This window comes from Geotrypetes seraphini, chromosome 8 (genome assembly GCF_902459505.1).
Source record: "Geotrypetes seraphini chromosome 8, aGeoSer1.1, whole genome shotgun sequence".
NCBI lineage: Eukaryota > Metazoa > Chordata > Amphibia > Gymnophiona > Dermophiidae > Geotrypetes > Geotrypetes seraphini.
In genome coordinates this window covers 156,835,191-156,859,540 of record NC_047091.1, presented here as the reverse complement: position 1 = coordinate 156,859,540, position 24,350 = coordinate 156,835,191, and the positions used below count along the sequence as shown (strand labels likewise).

General features: G+C 50.0%; 1 protein-coding gene and 1 long non-coding RNA gene across 2 annotated transcripts in view; one reads left to right on the top strand and one right to left on the bottom strand.

Annotated features, from left to right (window-relative positions):
* RHOF (ras homolog family member F, filopodia associated) overlaps positions 1 to 3,065 on the bottom strand; it is a 12,962-nt gene extending 9,897 nt beyond the window's left edge. The window contains exons 1-2 of the mRNA XM_033954072.1: positions 2,809 to 3,065; positions 979 to 1,066 (exon numbers count right to left, since the gene is read on the bottom strand). Coding sequence (XP_033809963.1) covers positions 979 to 1,066; positions 2,809 to 2,907 — 187 coding nt within the window. The 5' untranslated portion in view covers positions 2,908 to 3,065. The remainder of the gene's footprint in view (positions 1 to 978; positions 1,067 to 2,808) is intronic.
* LOC117364647 overlaps positions 1 to 24,350 on the top strand; it is a 25,585-nt gene extending 1,235 nt beyond the window's left edge. Inside the window, exons 2-3 of the long non-coding RNA XR_004540290.1 lie at positions 883 to 1,056; positions 23,647 to 24,350. This is a non-coding gene — a long non-coding RNA (uncharacterized LOC117364647). The remainder of the gene's footprint in view (positions 1 to 882; positions 1,057 to 23,646) is intronic.

Here is a 24,350-nt window from a genome sequence, read left to right as displayed (position 1 = left end):
GGCCCCATCCCTTGGGAGGGACTTGAGGCGCATCAAGCCCCTCCCAAGGGACGGGGCCTTGAGGAGTCTGAGCAAATCAGGGCCTTCCAGATATCCTTGACGGGCTGCAAATGTCCTGTGCGCACAATTGTCAAAGCGCAATTGTCGTACATGGATTTCTCGGTGTACCACTTCTGGTAAACTTGTGATATTATTACTGAGCGTTACTGGTCCTTCTTCCGGAATAGGAACCTCAAAAGTGTAAGCTTATGATCTTGCAAATATTCCTCCTTTTCTTGGTTTGTGTTGGCACAGTTTAAGTTCAAACAATTTTTATTGATGACACACATAACAGCATCACATCAGATTTCAGCAAAATAACCAAATACAGCAATAATACAAAGTATACAACAAAGATCCAGTCATCAACAGTTTTGTAGCCCCACAACACCCATAGCACCTACCTCAACTCCTCCCCCACCGAACCTCCTTCCCCCACCCAAACCAATCACTGAGCAAGACACTAAAGGCCACAGCAACTCATCAGAATTCGTTAAGCAAAATATTACGTCCACGGGGATGCAACTGCCCCAAATAAGACCCCCAAGTTTTCAAATAGCACTGTCTCCCCTTCCACTTCCCTCGAACATCCCTCACTTCCCAACTTGCCAGCTGATGGAGCAAATTATGCCAGTGCCAATAAGAGGGAATGTCGGCAGACAACCAACATTGCAAAATGCACTAACGTGCCACCAAACTCATTTTTTGACAGAGCAGAGTGGAGGCAGCAGGCAGAGTGGTGGCACAGTTTAAAGAAAGAGGATCACTAGCATGTACTGTATAAAAGAAAACCCACAGTATTTATGCTCGGTTGTCTTGTAATGTTCGGTCTCTCTGTTACAGGATCTCCTCTAATGGCCCCACCAGGCTCCCTTGCAAATCACTTGGTTCGGGATGTGGAAGATCCAGTCAAAGCAAATAAGCCTAAATGCTCTTTACCTGCAGTGTCATATAGGTGAAGAATAACTTCTTTGTTATTCAGTGCAATACTGCTAGTATACTTCTCAAAGACTGAAGGTGCGTATTGCTGTTAAAATAAAAATAAAAACATGCATTTATGCAACTATATTCACTTTAACCCTTCGGAAAACAATACAAAAAGATATTACTGCAGATGTTTAACTCTTTATTAACAATAAATAACTCCTCACAAAGACAATTTCTCAGTCACTGTCCCTTTAATTTGGAATTCTCTCCCCTATACCTCAGAGCTGAACAAAACTTGCAGAAATTTAAAAGTAGCCTAAAATGCTTGCTTTTTAAAAACGCCTTCAACTGATTTTTTACATACGTATGCACTCACTTCTGCATTATTTTATTCATTTCCCTTCCCTATTGTATTTTCCTTATTTGTATTCTTTCTAAAAAATTGTAGTTCTTCCTTTTTTTCCCCAATGTTTTCATGATACAAGTATGTTTGTTCATGTTTATTATCTAAATCGTTTGTTCCCCAGCTATTTTTAATAATTATGTACAACACTTTGTACCTTTGGATAAGCGTTTAATCAAAATTTAAATAAACTATGAAACTATGTAAAATATTCACTGACAGGCCTCCCACCATCCACAAAGAGGTATTAAGGTGTTCAGGCTAAACCACTGTGGATGGTGGGAGGCCTGTCGGTGAATATTTTAAATACTTCCTGCATTGTTTTTGTGAAGAGTTATTTGCTGGTATTGTTAGATTTTCACTATATCTGAGTTATTTTGGCTTAGGGAGAGGGTGGTAGATGTTTGGAATGGGCTCCCAAGGGAGGCGGTGGAGAAGAAAACGGTGACAGAGTAAAAAAAAAAAAAAAGTGTGGGATGAACACAGAGGATCTCGAATCAGAAAATAATGGTATATATTGAAGAACTAAGGCCAATACTGGGCAGACTTGCAGCGTCTGTGTCCGTATATAGCCATCTGGTCTCATGAGGATGGGCTGAGATGGGTTTTGGCAGCTGGGATGGTTTAGATGGGCAGGAATGAGCTTTGACGGAGACTTCGGTAGATGGAACCTAGGCAGAGTACTGGGCAGAGCTTTGGGCTCCTTCAGGCCCAGAAATAGCTAAGAAAAAGGAAAATTTACATGAAATCAGTAATTTAAAGAGAGGGAAAGGTTGGGCAAACTGGTCGGACCATTTGGGTCTTTATCTGCCGTCATTTACTATGCAACTCTTTATATTTTCGAAAGAGCTAACAAACGGGAAATAAACCCACCGCACAGTAGAAAGATATCTAATCTAACCCCCCCCCCCCCCCCCACAATAAACAAAGAGCCCCGGGGCTGACGCAAGGGAGGAAGATGTGCCACCTCTCCCTGGCATCTCTTCAGAGCCGTCTAGGTGAGACCTTTCAGGAGAGGGCTTGCTTTTGGAGGGGCAGCTCGAGGCTCTCGGAATGGCTCCATCGCCCTCCCCCCCCCCCCGCACTGTTTCCTCTGTACTAAAGACATCCATCATTCATGCCAGATTTATCTCCGGCTTTATACTGAGAACAAACGTGGCTAAAAAAAATAAATAAAAAAGAAACGTGACGAAAGACAAACGCAATTTGCCTATCGAGTACAAAACTGAGTGAAGGATTAGCTATATCGAATATAGATACTGTTAAAAAAATGGTGGCGGTCAACTATCAGCAATGTACCCTGCACCGCCTGCGTTTATAACGTTCACAAGAATCATCGGAGCAGGTACGACCCCTCCCCTCCCCTCCCCCACCTTCCTTTTATTTCACGCGCGAAGGCGCACGTGGCCTGGGCGGGAATTTGCGCGGCGCGCGCTCACCTCCGGGAAGGCTCCCTTGGCGTAGACCAGGAGCAGCGAGGTCTTCCCGCAGCCCCCGTCGCCCACGATCACCGCCTTGACTTCTCGGCCGCCCGCCATGGCTCTGCCGCGGGGAGCCGCCGCTTCGCTCCCCCTCGGCCTCACGACAGCCTCCGCCGGGGCTCGGGGGCTGCCTGGCGAAGCGCCGGAAGCTCCGGGGGAGGGGCGGTGCCTCGCCCGGCTGCGGTCTGCGGCACCGCACGGGAAGAGCCTGACCCGATCCCTTCTGAAACACCAAAGAGCGGCTCCGTTTCCAACCCCCCTCCCCCTACACCAAGGGGCTCATTTTCAAAGCACCCGGATATGGTAAGGGATAAAATGCGGACCTCACGGATCTAAAACCGCACGTCCTTAAAAATCTGCCACATGTAGTTTCTGTCTCTTACAGACCTCTATGACATTTCAGCGCTGACGGATCCTAATACTTTTCCCTCCCTCTGCTGAGACGGATCCGTCAGCGGCAAAATGTCACAGAGGTCTGTAAGAGACAGAAACTACATGTGGCAGATTATTAAGGACGTGTGGTTATAGATCCGCGTTTTACCCCTTTCCCCAGGATACTTCGTGTGTCTTAAGTGCTTTGAAAATGAGACTCTACTGCATTATTTAAAAAAAAACACAAAACCCTCCACCTCCTTATACCATGAAAGATCTGCTTCACTCAGCAACCACCCTCATGACACGAAAATGTGTTCACTGACGATTTGTTTCGCTATCAACCCCCACCTCTCTTAATTCATTGAAAATCGGCTGCACTACCCATCCCCCTCTTACTCACATACTGAAGATCTTCTGCACTTCTCACCCCGTTATACATTTGAAGATATGCTGCTCACCTCTCAATCCTCCCCCCCCCCCAATATGCGCTGAAGAGCTTTGTGCCTCCTTCTACATTAAAGATCTGTTCCAACTTCACCCCTCCCAATACACTGAAGATCTGTTCCAAACTGGTCCTGGGCTCTATAGTCCTGTTAGATCAACTCCTTATACACGGAAGATCTGCACGGCCATCACTCTATTTGTTCCCCTTCCTCAAACCCCCGAGATCTGCTTAAAACTCACGTCTTTACAACAGCTGCTCCTCTATGTCCCCTGGTAAGCCAGTTGCACCTCGTTTCTTCCCCGGGCAGCTCCCCAACCCTGAACGGGTCTTGCCCGGAGTTAGAACCGTAAATTGCACTGGCAGCCGTTTTGCTTATTTTTTTCCGACTACTGGAATATGTGAAACGAATAGAAGTAGACAGAGCTGTGTATCTGCTGGCAGCGTGTCCTTAGCTGACCTTGGGATCTGCCACTTTACAGACCCAGCTTCAGATTCTTCAGTTTTAAATACTGTTCACCATTAAATCAGACAGTTCCCACTAAAAGTTTCAGGGGCTTGGTGGTATTGGTGGAAAACGACTGAGGCAGATGAAAATGAGGTTATACAAGAACAAATATCACACAGAATAAAAAACAAAAAACGGGGGCATAAGAATGACACCACTTTACCTTCTCTGCCCTGTAGCTCATTAAACTGTTAAGGCAGCCAACTTTCAAAAAGAAAATGTTAAAAAAAAAAATCTAATTAAAGGCATTAGTTAGACCTTCAGTCACAACAGTTGCTGGATTTCACAAGACTGATAAAATGGATGAGTAAGAGAAATAACTATTGTACTTAATTACTTGGACAAAACAAAGCAGTCTAAATATATTTGGGATACTAGATTCCTAAAGCTGTATCATCAGAACCACATTTTTCTTCCTTGTGATTATATATGACTGCCCTCTATCATTTCCTTCCAATGCAAGTGTACAGCAGATGGCGTTTGATAACTACTAATGTTTTCTGGTTGCTACTCTGAAAAGAATAACCAGACCCCAGGTGCTAAGTTTCACAACTAATTCTGCATTTCTTTATTTGGAGGCCTTGGATCCTAGTATTATCTAAGAGCTATACTGGGTCAAAAGTCCATTGACTCCAGCCGCCTGATTAGTTAAAGTGCTGGACAGCTCCCAAACAATGGATCAATGTTGTTACTCTTTCCTAAGAACAAGTGTGGGTCCTTATTCCGCCATGCACCCATCAAGATCCTTTTCCAGTTTCAAACAGCCCTGGTAACTGGCATTGCAGGTCCTTACCATGCAAGAAGTTTTATATCAGTGGTCTCAAACTCAAACCTTATGCAGGGCCATATTTTGGATTTGTAGGTACTTGGAGGGCCTCAAAAAAAATAATGTAAATTTTGCATGAGATAAAACTCTTTATAGTTTTTAAATCTTTCCTTTTGGCTGTCTTAATAATAATATTGGAATTTATAGCTAAAGAGACATATGATCAAGAAACTGTTTTATTGACTTCCGGTGACATCACGAAGCATGGTGGACGGTTAGAGTACGAGCTCTGACCTCCGTGGGCAAATCCCTACCTCCCAGGGGTGATTTTGTGCTTCCTACCAGCGCGGGGCTGTCTCATTCGCAGCCCGGAGCGGATCGATCGCGAATTATGCCCTCTAAAAAGCAGAGCGCCGAGGGGCGTCAGCCCAACATGGGCAGTGAACAGGGCGGCCTGCGCCATGTGTGCGGGGCCTCTAGAGCACCCGAGCGTGAGTCCGGGGAGAGCGCGTCTGAGGCAGAGTCGGAGAGGGACGCCTCTCCACGATTGAGACGCCAGGATTGTGTGGCGGCTATCACTAAGGCTGATCTTCAGTAGTGGGCTTACGATATCAAGCAGGAGGTGGCAGCAGTGAAAGGCAAGATTAAAGATGCTGTTAAGGAAATTCGGAAAGACTTTGCTGATCTTCTGGGGAGAGTGGAGGAGACTGAGCGGCGCATTGGGGAATAAGAAGAGGTGGTGCAGGATCTGAGTGGGGCTCTTACGGCAGCCCAGAAGGACTGGCAAGACTGTTTTACCCGCATTGAGGACCTGGAGAACAGGTCCCGAAGAAATAATGTGCGCATCAGAGGGGTGCCTGAGCTGGCTGAGTATCAGGATGCAGTCCATGTGGTCCAGGAGATCAATGGGACCCTTTGCCTGCAGGAGGGGGACACTGCTGGCGTGAGTGCTGGGGTAAAGGTGGATAGGGCCCATCGTACATTGGGACCCAAGAAAGATGACTTCCCCAGGGATATAATTGCTTGTCTCCATGATTTTGTGGATAAAGACCGGATGGTGCGGAAGGCCAGAGAGCTGGACACATTTGACTGGAAGGGGCATAAAGTGGAAGTCTTCCAAGATCTCTCAGCGATTGCTTTACAGCGGCGGTGGGAATTTCGTCCAGTGGTGCAGATTCTGAGAAAGCATAATTTGAAATACCGCTGGCTATTTCCATTTGGGCTCCTGATTATCATCAATGGGGCACATAAAAGGGTTACTACCCTGGCAGAAGCTGCGGAGAGAAAGTCTACAACATGCAGAGGATCCTTCCCTTGGGAAATCAGTGGGCAAGCCAGCGGAGCGATTCCTGTGGCAGGCACGACCAGCACGTTCACGCAAATGAAGGCCAGATGGCCTTACTCGAGATGGCATGGGGACGCCCGCAGAAAGTGGTACCAGACCGGAAATCTGAGGAGGAGCTGTGACTGTAGTGGACTTGTCATGTTTGAAGACTCTTGGATGTCTGGGACCTTGGGATATGGTGGACAGTGTTGCTGTGTGTGGAGGCGTGTCTGGGGGTGTGAGTGAGGGGAATCCAGTAGGGGGGAGCGTTTGTAGTGTATGTATGGTGGGCGAACCTTCTGAGAGGGGGTGAGGGATGGGGACATGGGCTTTGGTGGGGTCACTCGAAGTGGAGGGAGTGGGGCTGGAGGGGAGGGGGGTGGGGTGGAGGGGGCAGGGGGAAGATGGGTGAATGGAGCGGATTTGGTATAATGGATAATGGCAGCTGATAAATTGAGAGTGGGCAGCTTTAATGTCAAGGGTCTCAACATGCCCCGTAAATGCCAGCTATTGTTAAAAGAATTAAAGAGGTTGCGGATTGATATTAGTTTTGTGCAAGAAACCCACTTTCTAAAACCAGGGGAAAATTTGATACAATACAAAGAATATCCAGACCGGGTCTGGGCCTCTAATAGGAAAGAGAGGAAGAAGGTGGGGTGGGTATTTTGTTTGCTAGACATCTTAAACTGGTGCCTGAACAGGAATGGAGGGATGAGGGGGGGGGGTTTGGGTTATTTGGCTGGGTCAGATAAATGGGGAAGTGGTTACTCTGGTGAATCTGTATGCCCCGAATACTCAACAGGGTTCCTTTTTTGATGAGGTCTTGGCCAAAGTACTGTTGGTTAAAAAGGGTTCCTTGCTGGTGGGCGGGGACTTTAATCTGGTTATGGACCCTCAATGGGACTCTACGGGGGCTGGGGGGTACTGGCTTAAGGCGGATAGGAAGCGTCTTAAACATTTTGTTAAAGTCTTAAATGTGGTAGATGGTTGGCGATCCCAGCACTGGATGGATAAAGATTATTCGTACTACTCTCCTATTCATGGGGTTTATACCAGAATAGATATGTTGATTTTGGATAAGGGGTGGGGGGGTAGATTAATTGAGACACACATTGAGGACATTGGGTGGTCGGATCATGCTCCCATTTGGATGGATGTCCGATGGGGAGCATCGAGAGTAGGGGACCGCTACTGGAAATTGAATAGTTTATTAAAGGATCCACTGCTGGTCCGTAAGGTGGAGCAGGTTATTATGGATTTTTTGGAGCATAATGATGTTTGTCAATACTCTCCGATGACGATCTGGGAGAGTCTGAAGGCCGTATTGCGGGGGGAGCTTATATCGATGGCCACATATAAAAAGAAGCTTACATTGCAGAAGGAAAGGAGTCTGAGAGAGACTATGGCGGCAGCTAGTTGATCAACATAAGCAGGGTCAAGGTGGAGCTTAGGATCCGTGAGGTTCGGGCAGAATTGGGGAAGTTGGAGGATGAGGAGATCCAATTCAATCTTGAGCGTCTTCGTTTGCGGTTTTTTAAATCTAGTAATAGAGTGGGGAAATTGTTGGCTCATTGTCTACGCCTGCAACAGACGCAATCTAATATCATGGCTATTAAGGATAGTTCGGGTCAGACGTTGACAGCTGAAGGAGCTATCCACACCCGATTTTGTGAATTCTATCAGCCGCTTTATACGCCAGAGAGTCAGGGGTCGGAGGAGATCGGCAATTATCTTCGGGATTTGGGCTTGGCATCCCTCATGGCTTCTGAGGCGCAAGGGCTGGATGAAGATATTACTTTGGAGGAAGTGCATAATGTGATTCGACAGCTGAAACCGGGGAAATCCCCGGGGTTAAATGAGTTCACGGGGTTATTTTTTAAGAAGCTGTCTACCTTGGTGGCACCATTGTTGGTGCGCTTATATAATGATATGAGAGACGGAGCTCAATTGCCTTTCTTTATGCGGTTGGCGGGGATCACTAGTTTACCAAAGCTTGGGAAGGATGCCACTCAGTGTGGGAGCTACAGGCCGATCTCCCTGTTGGGTATTGATACCAAAATTCTTGCCTGGGTGTTGGCTGATCGCTTGTCTGTCCATATGCCGACCCTTATCCACCCAGACCAGGTAGGGTTTATAGGGGGACGGCAGGCAGTAGATGGGATCTGTAAAGTTTTGAATTTGATATGGCAGGCCCGATGTAGTGGTGGCTCCTGGGTAGCTGTTGCGGTGGATGCCAAGAAGGCGTTTGATCGCGTGGATTGGCGATTCATGGAGGCGGTACTCCAACATGTAGGCCTGGGGGCCCGCTATGTGTCCTGGATTCTCTCTTTGTATAACGGACCCATGGCATGTGTGAAAATCAATGGGGTTTATTCCTCCCCCTTTGAATTAAGGTGGGGGACGAGGCAAGGATGCCCCTTATCACCCTTGCTATTTGCATTGGTGATCGAGCCTCTCGTGCAAAAGATCCGAAAGAGGGGTGAGGGGTGTAACGGTTCAGGGGGCGAGCATAAATTGTCTTTATTTGCGGACGATATTTTGGCAATTGTGGAGGGTTCGGCGGAGTCCCTTAGCTCCCTTCAGGACCTTATGACAGCATATGGGGCTTTATCATGCTTTAAGGCCAATATGACTAAAACGGAGATACTTAATATATCGGTCCCGGAATCGGATATACCCTGTATTAAATGGGTGGTGCCCTTTCGGTGGGTTAAGGGCCCTATACGATATCTGGGTATCCAGTTGGGGGTGGATTGGACATCCTTATTTCAACTTAACTATATTCCCCTGGTGGCGTCCCTGGCTAGGGGTATGGATCGGTGGGATAAATTATATGTGTCTTGGATGGGGCGCATGGAGGTAACTCGGATGTTGGTATTACCTAAATTTTTATATTTTTTTCAAATTTTGCCTATAGAAAACCCTCGAAAGTATTTTCTCCATTGGCAGCATAGCCTCTTACGGTTCGTGTGGGGAAGCAGACGTCCCCGGGTGGCTCAATGGGCCATGTTTAAGTTTAAGGCAGAAGGTGGTCTGGGGATCCCCCATCTGGAGCATTATTACCGAGCGGCTCAGTTAAGAGCAGCTGTTGAGTGGCATGCACCCTCTTTGAAGTTATGGGTGCAGGTTGAGCAGGGAGTGCTGGGTACTTCAGAGGGGGGGCTAGGAATCTTGGGTCGCTTCTGTGGGGGAACTTGGGGGGGTGGGAGCTGGGGACCATCTGTAATCCGTTCACTAACTGGACCATGTGGGTCTGGAAGGGAGAAGCTCGCAAACTACTAGGTAAAAGCAAGGGGGTGCACCTTTTTCCGCTGTGCCATGCCCCTGATTTTGTGCTGGGGAGAGATGGGGGTATCTTTGTGAGGTGGGCACGGAAAGGGTTGCAGTACTTTGGCCAATTTCTGGAGGGGAAGACTATTCGTGCTTTTCCTGAGCTCCAGGCTCTTTATAAGTTAGATTCTAGGGACTTTTTCCCGTATCTCCAAGTGAAAAATTATTTGCAAAGGGCTAAGCAAGCTGATACTGCGGTTTATAACTGTTCGGACTTTGAGTAGTTGTTGGGATCCCCAGTGCGCAGAGGATGCATTTCACTGTTATATAAATGGGTGCATCAGGATAGGGCCTGGAAAGCACAGTTACTTACCGTAACAGGTGTTATCCAGGGACAGCAGGCAGATATTCTTTACGCATGGGTGACGTCACCGACGGAGCCCACGGTACGGACCTTTTTACTAGAAAGTTCTAGTTGGCCGCACCGCGCGTGCGCGAGTGCCTTCCCGCCCGACGGAGGAGTGCGTGGTCCCCAGTTAGTATAAGCCAGCTAAGAAGCCAACCCGGGGAGGTGGGTGGGTCGTAAGAATATCTGCCTGCTGTCCCTGGATAACACCTGTTACGGTAAGTAACTGTGCTTTATCCCAGGACAAGCAGGCAGCATATTCTTTACGCATGGGTGACCTCCAAGCTAACAAAGAGGGAGGAGGGATGGTTGGCCATTAGGAAAACAAATTCTGAAGTACAGATTGGCCGAAGTGCCCATCCCGTCTGGAGAAAGCATCCAGACAGTAGTGAGTAGTGAATGTGTGAACTGAGGACCAGGTGGCCGCCTTGCAGATTTCCTCAATGGGTGTGGAACGGAGGAAAGCAACAGAAGCGGCCATAGCTCTTACCCTGTGGGCCGTGACAGCACCGTCTAGTGACAGACCGGCCCGAGCGTAACAGAACGCGATGCAAGCTGCAAGCCAGTTGGATAGCGTCCGTTTAGAGACCGGTCGACCCAACCGATTTGGATCGAAGGTCAGGAAGAGCTGAGGGGACAAGCGGTGAGCCCTTGTACGATCGAGATAGTAAGCTAGGGCACGCTTGCAGTCAAGAGTGTGCAATGCCTGTTCCCCGGGATGTGAATGAGGCTTCGGGAAGAACACAGGCAAAACAATGGACTGGTTGAGGTGGAAGGCTGAGACCACCTTTGGAAGGAACTTTGGATGGGTGCGCAGAACCACCTTGTCATGGTGAAAAATAGTGAACGGTGGATCGGCAACCAGTGCATGAAGCTCACTAACCCTCCTGGCAGAGGTGATGGCAATGAGGAAAAGAACCTTCCATGTCAGAAATTTGAGCGAAGTTGTGGCAAGAGGCTCAAAGGGAGGTTTCATGAGGGCAGACAAAACCACATTCAGGTCCCAGACGACCGGAGGAGGTTTCAGAGGTGGTTTGACGTTGAAGAGGCCCCTCATGAATCGGGAAACCAGAGGGTGAGCCGTGAGAGGTTTTCCTAGAACAGGCTCATGGAATGCCGTGATGGCACTGAGATGGACTCTGATGGAGGTAGTTTTGAGGCCAGCATTGGACAGTGAGAGCAAATAGTCCAAGACAGTTTCCACCGCTAAGGAGGTGGGATTGTGATGATGACGGAGGCACCAAGAGGAAAACCTGGTCCACTTCTGATGGTAACATTGGAGGGTGGCCGGCTTCCTGGAGGCGTCCAAAATGAGACGGACAGGCTGAGACAGATTTCCTGAAGAGGTCAGCCCGAGAGAAACCAAGCTGTCAGGTGGAGGGAAGACAGATTGGGATGTAGTAGAGACTGATGTTGCTGTGTAAGTAGAGTAGGAAACACAGGTAGAGGAATGGGCTCCCTGGAGCTGAGTTGAAGTAGAAGGGAGAACCAGTGTTGACGAGGCCACCGTGGAGCTATGAGGATCATGGTGGCTCCGTCCCTGCGGAGTTTGGACAAAGTCCGCAACATCAGAGGCAGAGGAGGGAAGGCATAGAGGAACCGATCCGTCCAGTTGAGAAGGAATGCATCCGGGGCCAGACGATGAGGAGAGAAGAGTCTGGAGCAGAACTGGGGCAGCTGATGGTTGTGAGGAGCTGCAAATAGGTCTATCTGCGGAGTGCCCCAGCGAGCAAAGATGGAGTGGAGCGTGGGAGGATCCAAAGTCCACTCGTGAGGTTGAAGGATGCGGCTGAGATTGTCGGCCAGGGAGTTCTGTTCGCCCTGGATGTAGACAGCCTTGAGGAAGAGACTGCGGGCCGTGGCCCAGGTCCAAATGCGAAGAGCCTCCTGACAAAGGAGGCGAGATCCGGTGCCGCCCTGTTTGTTGATGTAGTACATGGCAACTTGGTTGTCCGTGCACAGGAGCAGAACCTGAGGGCAAAGAAGGTGCTGGAAGGCCTTGAGAGCATAGAACATGGCTCGTAGTTCCAGGAAATTGATGTGATGGAGACGCTCCTGCGGGGTCCAAAGACCTTGGGTGCGAAGGTCTCCCAGGTGAGCTCCCCATGCATAAGGGGAGGCATCCGTGGTGATGATCATGGAATGCGGGGGCAGATGGAAAAGAAGGCCCCTGGAAAGATTTGAGGAGTCCAACCACCATTGTAGAGATCGCTGAAGAGACGATGTCACAGAGATGGGATGAGAAAGAAGATTCGAGGTCTGTGACCACTGGTTGGCCAGAGTCCATTGAGGTGTCCTGAGGTGGAGTCGTGCCAGGGGAAGCACATGCACCGTCGAGGCCATGTGGCCCAGGAGGACCATCATTTGTCTGGCAGAAATGGAGTGATGAAGGAGCACCTGACGACACAGGCGGAGCAGACTCCGCTGACGGTCGGAGGGGAGAAACGCCCTCATTAGTGTGGTGTCGAGAACTGCTCCAATGAACTGAAGGCGCTGTGTGGGAAGCAGATGCGACTTGGGGTAGTTGATCTCGAATCCCAGCAGATGGAGGAGAGAGATGGTATGATGAGTGGCTTGTAGCACAAGTGGAGACGTAGGTGCTTTCACTAACCAATCGTCCAAGTAGGGAAACACCTGGAGGTTGTGAGACCTGAGGAAAGCCGCCGCCACAATGAGGCATTTGGTGAACACTCTGGGAGATGATGCCAGGCCAAAAGGTAGCACCTTGTACTGATAATGGCGATGGTGCACCTGGAACCGTAGGTAGCGACGTGAGGATGGATGGATTGGGATGTGAGTGTAGGCCTCCTTGAGGTCCAGGGAACATAGCCAGTCGTTCCGAGAGAGATGAGGGTACAGTGTGGCAAGGGAGAGCATTCTGAACTTCTCCTTGACGAGACACTTGTTGAGGTCCCGGAGGTCGAGAATGGGACGCAGGTCTCCTGTCTTTTTTGGGACGAGAAAGTAACGGGAGTAGAATCCCCGACCCCTTTGTTCCAGAGGTACTTCTTCGATGGCATTGAGGAGAAGGAGGGATTGGACCTCCCTCAGGAGGAGGGGGGTTTGAGTTGAAAGAGAAGCAGACTCTACGGGAGGATTGTCTGGTGGAAGAGTCTGGAAGTTGAGAGAGTAGCCGTGGCGGATGATGTTTAGGACCCACTGGTCCGATGTGATGACCTCCCAACGGCTGATGAAGATGTGGAGCCTGCCTCCGATTGGTTGAGGAAGAGGCAATGAGGGTGGAAGACTGGCTAAGCCCTGGAGAGAGGAGTCAAAAGGGCTGAGAAGGTTTGGCAGGAGGAAGAGCCTTGGCCGGTTGGTTAGACTGGCCACGAGCCTGGGCGTGCTGGTGTTGGCGGGCCCGCCTAGGTTGCTGTGGAGGTGGATTGAGCGGCCTAGCGGAGAACCTGCGCTGGTATGAGGTCTGTGGCCTGTAAGGACGAGCAGGTGGAGCCTTTTTCTTAGGTTTAATGAGAGTGTCCCATCTGGTCTCATGGGCAGAGAGTTTTTGCGTGGTGGTATCCAGGGACTCTCCGAACAATTCATCACCAAGGCATGGGGCGTTGGCTAATCGGTCTTGATGGTTGACATCCAAATCAGAGACCCTGAGCCAGGCTAGGCGGCGCATGGCCACGGCGATGGCAGATGCACGGGAGGTGAGCTCAAAGGAGTCGTAGATAGAGCGCACCATAAATTTCCTTAATTGAAGCAGGCTGGAGACATGCTGTTGGAAAAGTGGAACTTTATGCTCTGGTATGTACTTTTGCATGGCGGAGAGTTGCATTACCAGATGTTTGAGGTAGAATGAAAAATGGAACGAGTAGTTGTTTGCCCTGTTGGCAAGCATGGCATTCTGATAGAGCCGCTTGCCAAACTTGTCCATAGTTTTGCCCTCTCTGCCAGGAGGGGTGGAGGCATAGACACTGGAGCCCTGAGTCTTTTTTAAAGTGGACTCCACCAGGAGAGACTCATGAGGGAGTTGGGGTTTATCAAATCCAGGGATTGGTATAACCCTATAGAGGCTGTCTAATTTACGGGGAGCCCCAGGTACAGTCAACGGGTTCTCCCAATTTTTATAAAAAGTTTCCCGTAAGATATCATGTACGGGCAACTTAAGAAACTCTTTGGGAGGTTGATCGAAATCCAAGGCCTCCAGGAAAGCTTGTGACTTCTTAGAGTCAGATTCCAGTGGCAAAGACAAAGCACCCGACAACTCCCTGAGAAATTTTGAGAAGGAAGATTGTTCAGGTTTAGATGCGGTATCGGGCGCCGAAGGCTCTTCGTCCGACGACGATGCATCCTCCTCGGTACCGGTGGGGGATTGTTCCCATAGGTCCGGGTCTCTGACATCGGTATGTGCGTGTCGAGAGACTGGAGTGGAAGGCTCGGCATGGTGAGTTTTAGACAAAGATTTGCCTGAGCGTACCGAGATGTTACCGGGTGATGTGGATCTCTGTCTGTCTCGGTCCCGGGAAGTGCGGTGCCGGTCAGAGCCGTGGGGAGACCGGTGCCCTGCTCGGTCCCGAGGAGGATCGGTCGTCGGCAAGGCCATAGTCTCGGTATGGGAAGGGAGATGCGGTGCCGAGAGAATGGGCATGGAGGAGTCCATAGGTACCGATGGAGTGGATACCGGTTGGACGGTGTGGGGCTCGGGCCGGTCTGGTACCGAGAGCAGCGGTGCCAAGATCGAGGGTAAGAGCTGCTTAAGTTGCTTGTGGAGTTGTTCCTGCAACTGGTCCTGGAGGATGGCCGCAATGCGGTCGTCCAGGGGAGGCACCGGAACCACTTTTTTCTTCTTTGGTTCCATGGGTGCCGCTCTACACTCCGGCGATGAGGGGGCCGATGACGAGGCACTCACCGAAATCGGAGTGGAGCGTTTTTTGGCTCGGCGTGGAGCCGAAAGGACTGGTGCCGTCCCCGAGGTGGGAGGGTGCTCAAGGGTGGAAGGCTTCTTAGCCGGCTTACCTGGCGCCGGAGGCGCCGATGTCGACTCAGGCGGTGTCGAAGTGGTCGGTGTCGACTTCGACGGTGCCGCAGATGAAGAAGTCGAATCCATAATCGGGCCGGTGCCGAAAAGTAGATTTTGTTGGATTTGACGATTCTTCAAAGTGCGTTTTTTAAGAGTGGCACAGCGGGTGCAGGAGTCCGCCCGATGTTCCGGTCCCAAGCACTGTAAGCACCAGTTGTGTGGGTCAGTGAGGGAGATCGGGCGTGCACACCGCTGGCACTTCTTAAAACCGGGCTGCGGGGGCATGAATGGGAATACGGCCTCCGCAAAATCAAATCCCGAGGCCTGGATCGTGCCAACAGGCCCCGCCGGGGCAGTAACGAAAAATAAGCAAAAAAGAAAGGAATTTTTTTTTTTTTTTTTTTAAATTGAAAGACAAAAGCACCCGAAGGTGAAAAAACCGAAAAAAGAACGCGAGCGGGAAGGCAAAAGGAGGATTTCAACGACGTTGAAAAACACACGTCTTCTTCGCTCCGCGGAAACGAAGAAACTGGAGACCACGCACTCCTCCGTCGGGCGGGAAGGCACTCGCGCACGCGCGGTGCGGCCAACTAGAACTTTCTAGTAAAAAGGTCCGTACCGTGGGCTCCGTCGGTGACGTCACCCATGCGTAAAGAATATGCTGCCTGCTTGTCCTGGGATAAACTTTTGTATCTCGTGGCTTTATGGGAAAATATCTCACTTAGGATACACCATCTAGCAGTGGCTCCTATGCTGGTGGAGAATGCTCTTAAAATGCTGGTCCGCTGGTACATGACTCCGGTTCACCTGAGTAAGATGTCTGTTCAGGGCACAGCCTTATGCTGGAGGGGCTGTGGGGAGCGGGGAACCTTTTTTCATGTGGTGGAGCTGCCTTTCCATTCAGGTCTTTTGGAGACAGGTGTTTAAGTATGTGGGGGCTCTTGTTCAGGTGTCCCTCCAAGATAGAGCGGAGGTGGCCTTATTGGGGTTTCCCTTGGGAGGGGATGATGACACTCAAGATAAGCTGGTACGGTTGGCGTTCACAGCGGCTAGGCTGACTGTGGCTCGCCATTGGCGAAGCACGACTATACCCACGCTGACTCTGAGAGAAAAATTGAGCTGGGTTTGTGAAAGATACAGGCTTTTGGCCCGGTTGACTAGGTGATGGCAGCACTATTATGATATTTGGGGGGAAGATACCTGGAAGTGGAGGGATTGGATGTGGGGAGTTCTGTCAGTTGAATTGATGGACTTGGATTGGACTTGGGCATTGAAGGTTTGTCTTATTCTGGTTATGTGCTTCTATTTGTTAGATGCTGTTCTTTTTCTCCTTCCTTTTCTTCGGGTGCTTTGACACCCATTGGGGGGGGGATATTTGGTTTAAGGGGGATGATGGTTGTGGTATGTTGTTACCGGGGGTGGGAGGGAGGGAGGGGGTGGGGATGACCTCAGTGGGTTTTGCTGTTTTGTAAATTGATTGACTGTACTGTTATTGTTTTGTACTGCTGTGGTGGTCTGAGGTTCTTTGTTATAAATAAACAATTACAAAAAAAAAAAAAAAAAAGAAACTGTTTGATTTTACTTTTGTGATTATGATAAACATACCGAGGGCCTCACAACAGTACTTGGCGGGCCATGAGTTTGAGACCACTGCTTTATATGGAGTAAGTGAAAATACAGTAGTTCTGTGATGGTAAGCAGTGTACCAAAGTATAACTGAATTCTTAATAGCTATCATGATTATATATATATATATATTTTTTTTTGCATACTGAAATGCACATCAGCAGAGAATAAATGCCTCAGGTGTTACAGAAAGAATTAGCTAGAGCAATGAAGGTAAAATGCATACCTTAAAGTGATATGTTGTGCTCTGTGTCTCAAAACCAGACACTGTTGTAAATGGTACCAGGGGAAATAGAGGGTTAAGTAATTTGCCCAGGGCAATAGGAAGCAGCACTGGGATCAAACCTGCAACCCCAGGCTGCTGAGGCAGCAGCTGTAACCTCTAGGCCACACTTCACTCATGCTATATCTGAAGCCTCTTCATGCCCTATCAGTGTGCATCTTTGGTTTATGAAGCTGTATAGAGCAGTGTTTTTCAACCTTATTACATCTATGGACCGGCAGAAATAGCACAGTTACTTACCGTAACAGGTGTTATCCAGGGACAGCAGGCAGATATTCTTAATGTATGGGTGACGTCACCGACGGAGCCCCGGTACGGACACTTTTTACTAGAAAGTTCTAGTTGGCCGCACCGCGCATGCGCGAGTGCCTTCCCGCCCGACGGAGGAGTGCGTGGTCCCCAGTTAAGATAAGCCAGCTAAGAAGCCAACCCGGGGAGGTGGGTGGGACGTAAGAATATCTGCCTGCTGTCCCTGGATAACACCTGTTACGGTAAGTAACTGTGCTTTATCCCAGGACAAGCAGGCAGCATATTCTTAACGTATGGGTGACCTCCAAGCTAACAGAGAGGGAGGAGGGATGGTTGGCCATTAGGAAAATAAATTGTGTAACACAGATTGGCCGAAGTGCCCATCCCGTCGGGAGAAGGTATCCAGACAGTCGTGAGTAGTGAATGTGTAAACTGAGGACCAAGTGGCAGCCTTGCAGATTTCCTCGATGGGCTTGGAACAGAGGAAAGCCACAGAAGCAGCCATAGCTCTGACCCTGTGGGCCGTGACAGCACCTTCCAGTGAGAGACCGGCCCGAGCATAACAGAATGCAATGCAGGCAGCAAGCCAGTTGGAAAGCGTCCTTTTGGAGACAGGGTGACCTAGGCGGTTAGGGTCGAAGGACAAAAAGAGCTGAGGAGACGAGCGGTGAGCCCTGGTACGGTCAAGGTAGTAAGCAAGGGCACGCTTACAGTCCAGCGTGTGCAATGCCTGTTCCCCAGGATGAGAATGGGGTTTAGGGAAAAAGACAGGCAACACAATGGACTGGTTAAGATGAAAATCCGAGACCACCTTGGGAAGGAATTTTGGATGGGTACGCAGACCCACCTTGTCATGGTGAAAAACAGTGAAAGGTGGGTCGGCAACCAGTGCATGCAGTTCACTAACCCTCCTGGCAGAGGTGATGGCTATGAGGAAAAGCACCTTCCAAGTCAGAAATTTGAGTGAAGTAGTGGCAAGAGGCTCAAAAGGAGGTTTCATGAGGGCAGACAAAACCACATTCAAGTCCCAGACGACTGGAGGAGGCTTCAGAGGTGGTTTGACATTGAAGAGGCCTCTCATGAACCGGGAAACCAGTGGATGAGCCGTGAGAGGTTTTCCGAGGATAGGCTCATGAAACGCAGTGATGGCACTGAGGTGGACTCTGATTGAGGTAGACTTGAGGCCAGCGTCGGAAAGAGAGAGCAAATAGTCCAGTACAGTTTCCACCGCCAACAAGGTGGGATCGTGGTGATGTAGGAGACACCAAGAGGAGAACCTGGTCCACTTCTGATGGTAACATTGGAGGGTGGCCGGTTTCCTGGAGGCATCCAAAATGCGACGGACAGGCTGAGACAGATTCTCTGGAGAGGTCAGCCCGAGAGAAACCAAGCTGTCAGGTGGAGCGAGGACAGATTGGGATGTAGTAGAGACTGATGCTGCTGAGTAAGTAGAGTAGGAAACACAGGAAGAGGAATGGGCTCCCTGGAGCTGAGCTGGAGCAGGAGGGAGAACCAGTGTTGGCGAGGCCATCGAGGGGCGATGAGAATCATGGTGGCTCTGTCCCTGCGGAGTTTGAATAGCGTCCGCAACATCAGAGGCAGTGGAGGAAAGGCATAGAGGAACCGATCCGACCAGTCGAGCAGGAATGCATCCGGGGTCAGACGATGAGGAGAGTAGAGTCTGGAGCAGAACTGGGGCAGCTGATGGTTGTGAGGAGCTGCAAAGAGGTCCACCTGAGGAGTGCCCCAGAGAGTATAGATGGAGTGGAGTGTGGGAGGATCCAAGGTCCACTCGTGAGGTTGAAGGATGCGGCTGAGATTGTCGGCCAGGGAGTTCTGTTCACCCTGGATATAGACGGCCTTGAGGAAGAGACTGCGGGCCGTGGCCCAGGTCCAGATGCGGTTGGCCTCCTGACAGAGGAGGGGAGATCCGGTGCCGCCTTGTTTGTTTATGTAGTACATGGTGACTTGGTTGTCTGTGCACAGGAGAAGAACCTGAGGGTAGAGAAGGTGCTGGAAGGCCTTGAGAGCATAGAATATGGCTCTGAGTTCCAGGAAATTGATGTGATGTAGACGCTCCTGAGGGTCCAGAGACCCTGGGTGCGAAGATCTCCCAGGTGAGCTCCCCACGCATAGGGGGAGGCATCCGTGGTGATGATCATGGAGTGAGGGGGCAGATGAAAGAGTAGACCCCTGGAAAGATTTGAGGAGTTCAACCACCATTGAAGAGATTGCTGAAGAGACGATGTCACATAGATGGGATGAGAAAGAGGATCCGTGGTCTGTGACCATTGGTTGGCCAGAGTCCATTGAGGTGTCCTGAGGTGGAGGCGTGCCAGAGGAAGCACATGGACCGTCGAGGCCATGTGGCCCAGGAGGACCATCATTTGCCGAGCAGGAATAGAGCGACAAAGGAGCACCTGATGGCAGAGATGGAGCAGGGTCCGTTGGTGGTCCGAGGGGAGAAACGCCCTCATCAGAGTGGTGTCGAGGACGGCTCCAATGAACTGAAGTCGCTGTGTGGGAAGCAGATGCGACTTGGGGTAGTTGATCTCGAACCCCAGGAGATGGAGGAAAGAGATGGTGTGTTGAGTGGCTTGTAGCACAAGCGGAGACATAGGAGCTTTCACCAACCAATCGTTCAAGTATGGGAACACCTGGAGGTTGTGAGACCTGAGGAAGGCCGCCACCACAATAAGGCACTTGGTGAACACCCTGGGCGATGATGCGAGGCCAAAGGGTAGCACTTTGTACTGATAGTGGCGGTGCTGTACCTGAAATCGGAGGTAGCGACGTGAAGTCGGATGGATCGGAACGTGAGTGTAGGCCTCTTTGAGGTCTAGGGAACATAGCCAGTCGTGATGAGAGAGAAGAGGGTAAAGCGTGGCAAGGGAGAGCATCCTGAACTTTTCCTTGACCAGACACTTGTTGAGGTTCCGGAGATCGAGGATGGGACGGAGGTCTCCTGTCTTCTTGGGAACCAGGAAGTAGCGGGAGTAGAATCCCTGACCCCTTTGGTCTGGGGGCACCTCTTCGATGGCATTGAGAAGAAGGAGGGATTGGACCTCCCTCAGGAGGAGGGGGGGTTGAGAGGAGTGAGAAACAGACTCTATGGGAGGATTGTCTGGTGGAAGAGTCTGGAAGTTGAGAGAGTAGCCGTGGCGAATGATGTTGAGGACCCACAGGTCTGATGTTATGACCTCCCAACGGTTGAGGAAGAGTTGAAGACGTCCTCCTATCGGCTGAGGCAGAGGCAAGGATGGTGGGAGACTGGCTATGCCCTGGAGAAAAGAGTCAAAAGGGCTGAGACGGTTTTGACTGCGGGAGAGGCTTGGCAGGTTGGTGAGACTGTGAACGTGCCTGAGTGTGGTGCTGCTGACGAGGCCGGCGAGGTTGTTGAGGCGGGTTGAGAGGTCTGGCCGAGAACCTGCGTTGGTAGGAAGACTGCTGTTTGTAGGGACGAGCAGGTGGAGTCTTCTTTTTAGGTTTGATCAGGGTATCCCACCTGGTCTCGTGTGCCGAGAGTTTCTGGGTAGTTGAGTCCAGGGACTCCCCAAAGAGTTCATCACCAAGACAAGGTGTGTTAGCCAGGCGGTCTTGGTGATTAATATTGAGGACAGAAACTCTCAGCCAGGCCAAGCGCCTCATGGCAACAGCCATGGCAGATGCTCGAGAGGTCAGCTCAAAAGAGTCATAAATGGATCGCACCATAAATTTCCGGAGTTGGAGCAAACTGGAAATTTGTTGTTGAAAAACCGGGACCTTACGCTCAGGGATGTACTTTTGTAAGGAGGAGAGTTGTTGCACCAAATGCTTCATATAGAAGGAGAAGTGGAAGGTGTAATTATTAGCCCTGTTGGCAAGCATGGAATTTTGATAAAGGCGCTTGCCAAATTTATCCATCGTTCTGCCCTCTCTGCCAGGAGGGGTGGAGGCATAAACACTGGAGCCCTGGGTTTTCTTTAAGGTGGACTCCACCAGAAGGGATTCATGGGGTAGTTGAGGTTTGTCGAACCCCGGGATAGGAATGACCCTGTATAAACTATCCAGTTTTCGAGGGGCACCCGGTACCGTGAGAGGGTTTTCCCAATTTTTGTAAAAAGTTTCCCGTAAGATGTCGTGGACGGGTAACTTTAAAAATTCTTTGGGGGGTTGTTCAAAGTCCAGGGCGTCAAGGAAAGCCTGGGACTTCTTAGAGTTGGACTCCAAAGGGATAGACAGAGCCGCCGACATTTCTCTTAGAAATTTTGTGAATGAGTACTGTTCAGGTTTGGAACTGGTATCGACCATCGAGGGTTCCTCGTCCGTTGATGAAGCCTCATCATCGGTACCGGGTGGGGATTCTTCCCATAAGTCTGGGTCCCTGATATCAGTGTGCGCACGCCGAGATGTCTGGGTGGGAGGTTCAGTGTGGCGGGTCTTAGAAAGAGACTTGCCAGAGCGCATTGAGGCGGTACCGGGAGAGGAAGACCGGTGCTGATCCCGGTCCCGGGAAGAGCGGTGCCCTTCCTGGTCCCGAGGAGGATCGGCCTCAGATCGGGTTGGTACCACAGGATGAGAATGGAGTGGTTCAGCTGAGAGGATTGGCATAGAAGTGTTGAGCGGCACCGAGGGGGTGGACACCAGTGGGATGGTGTGAGGCCCGGGCCAGTCCGGTACCGAAAGAAGTGGTGCCAAGAGGGTCGGTAACAGGTGCTGGAGTTGGTGCTGCAGCTGTTCCTGTAATTTGTCTTGGAGTATGGCCGCGATGTGGTCATCCAGGGGTGGCACCGGTACCGCTTTTTTCTTTTTCGGTTCCATAGGTGCTGCTCCACGCCCCGGCGATGAGGAGGCCGATGATGAGGCACTCACCGAGATCGGGGCGGAGCGCTTGCGGGGTCGGCGTGAGGTTGGGAGGACCGGCGTCGCCACTGTGGCCGGTGGACGCTCAAGGGAGGTGGAAGGCTTCTTAGCCGGCTTACCTGGTGCCAGTGACCCCGAGGAAGGATCGGGCGTCGTCAAAGTAGTCGGTGCCGCCTTTTGCGGTACCGTCGACGTCGCAGCAGGTTCCATAGCAGATCCGGTACCGAAAAGGATGTTCTGCTGGATCTGCCGATTTTTTAATGTGCGTTTCTTAAGAGTGGCACAGCGGGTGCAGGTGTCAGCCCGATGCTCTGGACCCAAACACTGTAGGCACCAATTGTGTGGGTCAGTGAGAGAGATCGGGCGTGCACACCGCTGGCACTTCTTAAAGCCCGGTTGAGGGGGCATGAAGGGAAACACGGCCTCGCAAAATCAAAACCGGAGGCCTGTATGGTGACAACAGGCCCCGCTTGGGCCGGATGCAAAAAAATAGAGAAATCGAGAGATTTTTTTTTTTTCAAAGAAAAAAAGAGAACCCGAAGGGGGAAAAGGAGAAAAAACAAGAAAATAACGCGAGCGGGAAGGCAAAAAGGATGTTTTCAATGGCCGTTGAAACCACATGCGTCTTCTTCGCTCCGCGGAAACGAAGAAACTGGGGACCACGCACTCCTCCGTCGGGTGGGAAGGCACTCGCGCATGCGCGGTGTGGCCAACTAGAACTTTCTAGTAAAAAGTGTCCGTACCGGGGCTCCGTCGGTGACGTCACCCATACGTTAAGAATATGCTGCCTGCTTGTCCTGGGATAAAAAATAATTATTCTGTGGACCGGCATCGGTCCGTGGACCGGCGGTTGAAGAACACTTGGCTAAGTCGTGGGCCAGACACCGCCCATCTCTATCCAGTCTCTACCCCAGACCCCGCTCCCATAATAGTACTAATTATAACACTATTTTTTTCCATTCATTTTTCAAAGATACACAATATAATCTTTTTAACAACACATAATGGTTAACCACAAAATTAAACTACATAAAGCACACTGACAGCAGATGTAAATTCTCAAAATTGTTAATCACTAAGTTCAAAAATAAAATCATTCCCCCCTACCTTTGTTGTCTCCCTCCCTCGATGCTATGCCTTACCTTCTGGCCTGCTCCCGCCTGGCCATTTTATGCCGCCCCCGGTGTTATCTTCAGGCCGGCTCCCTCTTCCTCACTGATGCAGTGCACAAAGCTGCGGGCAGCAGCTCCTTGAGCGTCCCGTGCCTCATCTGGAAGCCTTCCCTCTGACGTTGCAACATCAGAGAGAAGGCTTCCGGTTCAGGCGCAGGCCGCACGTAGGAGCCACTGCCTATGGCTTTGTGCATTGAATCAAGAAGAGGGAGCTGGCTCGAAGATAACGCCGCATCAATCGCACCGTGGACCGGCGGTTGAAGAACACTGTTTTGGGCCTGATGCATGTGCTGGCCCTGTTGACTGGCAGGAAATTTCTGCGGACCGGTGGTTGAAGAACACTGGTATAGAGCACTTGAGAAGACGGTGAAAAACTTGGTCCTAACATTTCTGGAATAATGCAATTTATTATATTAGTTGTCCCCTCTAGGATCAAGGACTCTGGAGTCAAACCAACATTAGATCTGCATTTACTACATTCAGGTTACTTTAGTGGAGAAATTAGCTTATCAATAAATGTATTTCATTTTTGCTCTTAACTGGTTTTCTTTCCCACATCCACAGAATCTATGGGAAAAATTATATTCCAAATCAATGGGAAAATTAAAGCAAAATGTCAAGAAATCTGTTACTTGATTGAAGCTGGAGAAGACATTCAAGAAATTTAAGAGACCCACATTTTGAACAGTATTTGGACTTTTAATGGGGTTCCCTGAGGCAGATATGAAACATGGTCCATGTCAGGACTCTGTCATTCAAGATAAGTCCATTTATAAAATTCTTTACACTGACAAGTGATTTTGAATAAAACATTTCAACAGAAGCATTAAAAATAAGAGTGTGTATATATGCAATGATTGACAGGCAAGACTTTAGCTCTGGGATAAGCACATCTCCTAAGTCTTCCCTAAGCATCCCCTTTTTTGTGTGTGTTTGCCTGTCTTTTTGATTGTTGTGTCCCCCTTTCTTTTTTTTGGGGGGGAAGCCTTGCCTTCTTTATCTTAGGGCAGTGTTTCCCATACAATTTGTTTGGGCCTCTCTTGTTGGGTAGGGCTGAGCTTTTGGCTCTTTGCTGGTTTATTATCATGCTTGCTGTGCTTTCTTCAGTTTCATGCTTTATTTGTGTTACTGTATTGTGTTTTGTCCAGGGCTGTGGAGTTGGTAGATAAATGTTCCGACTCAGACTCCTCAGTTTTTTGTACTTCAGACTCCGACTCCAGCTACCCGAAATTTCCTCCAACTCCACAGCACTGGTTAATTTTCAGATC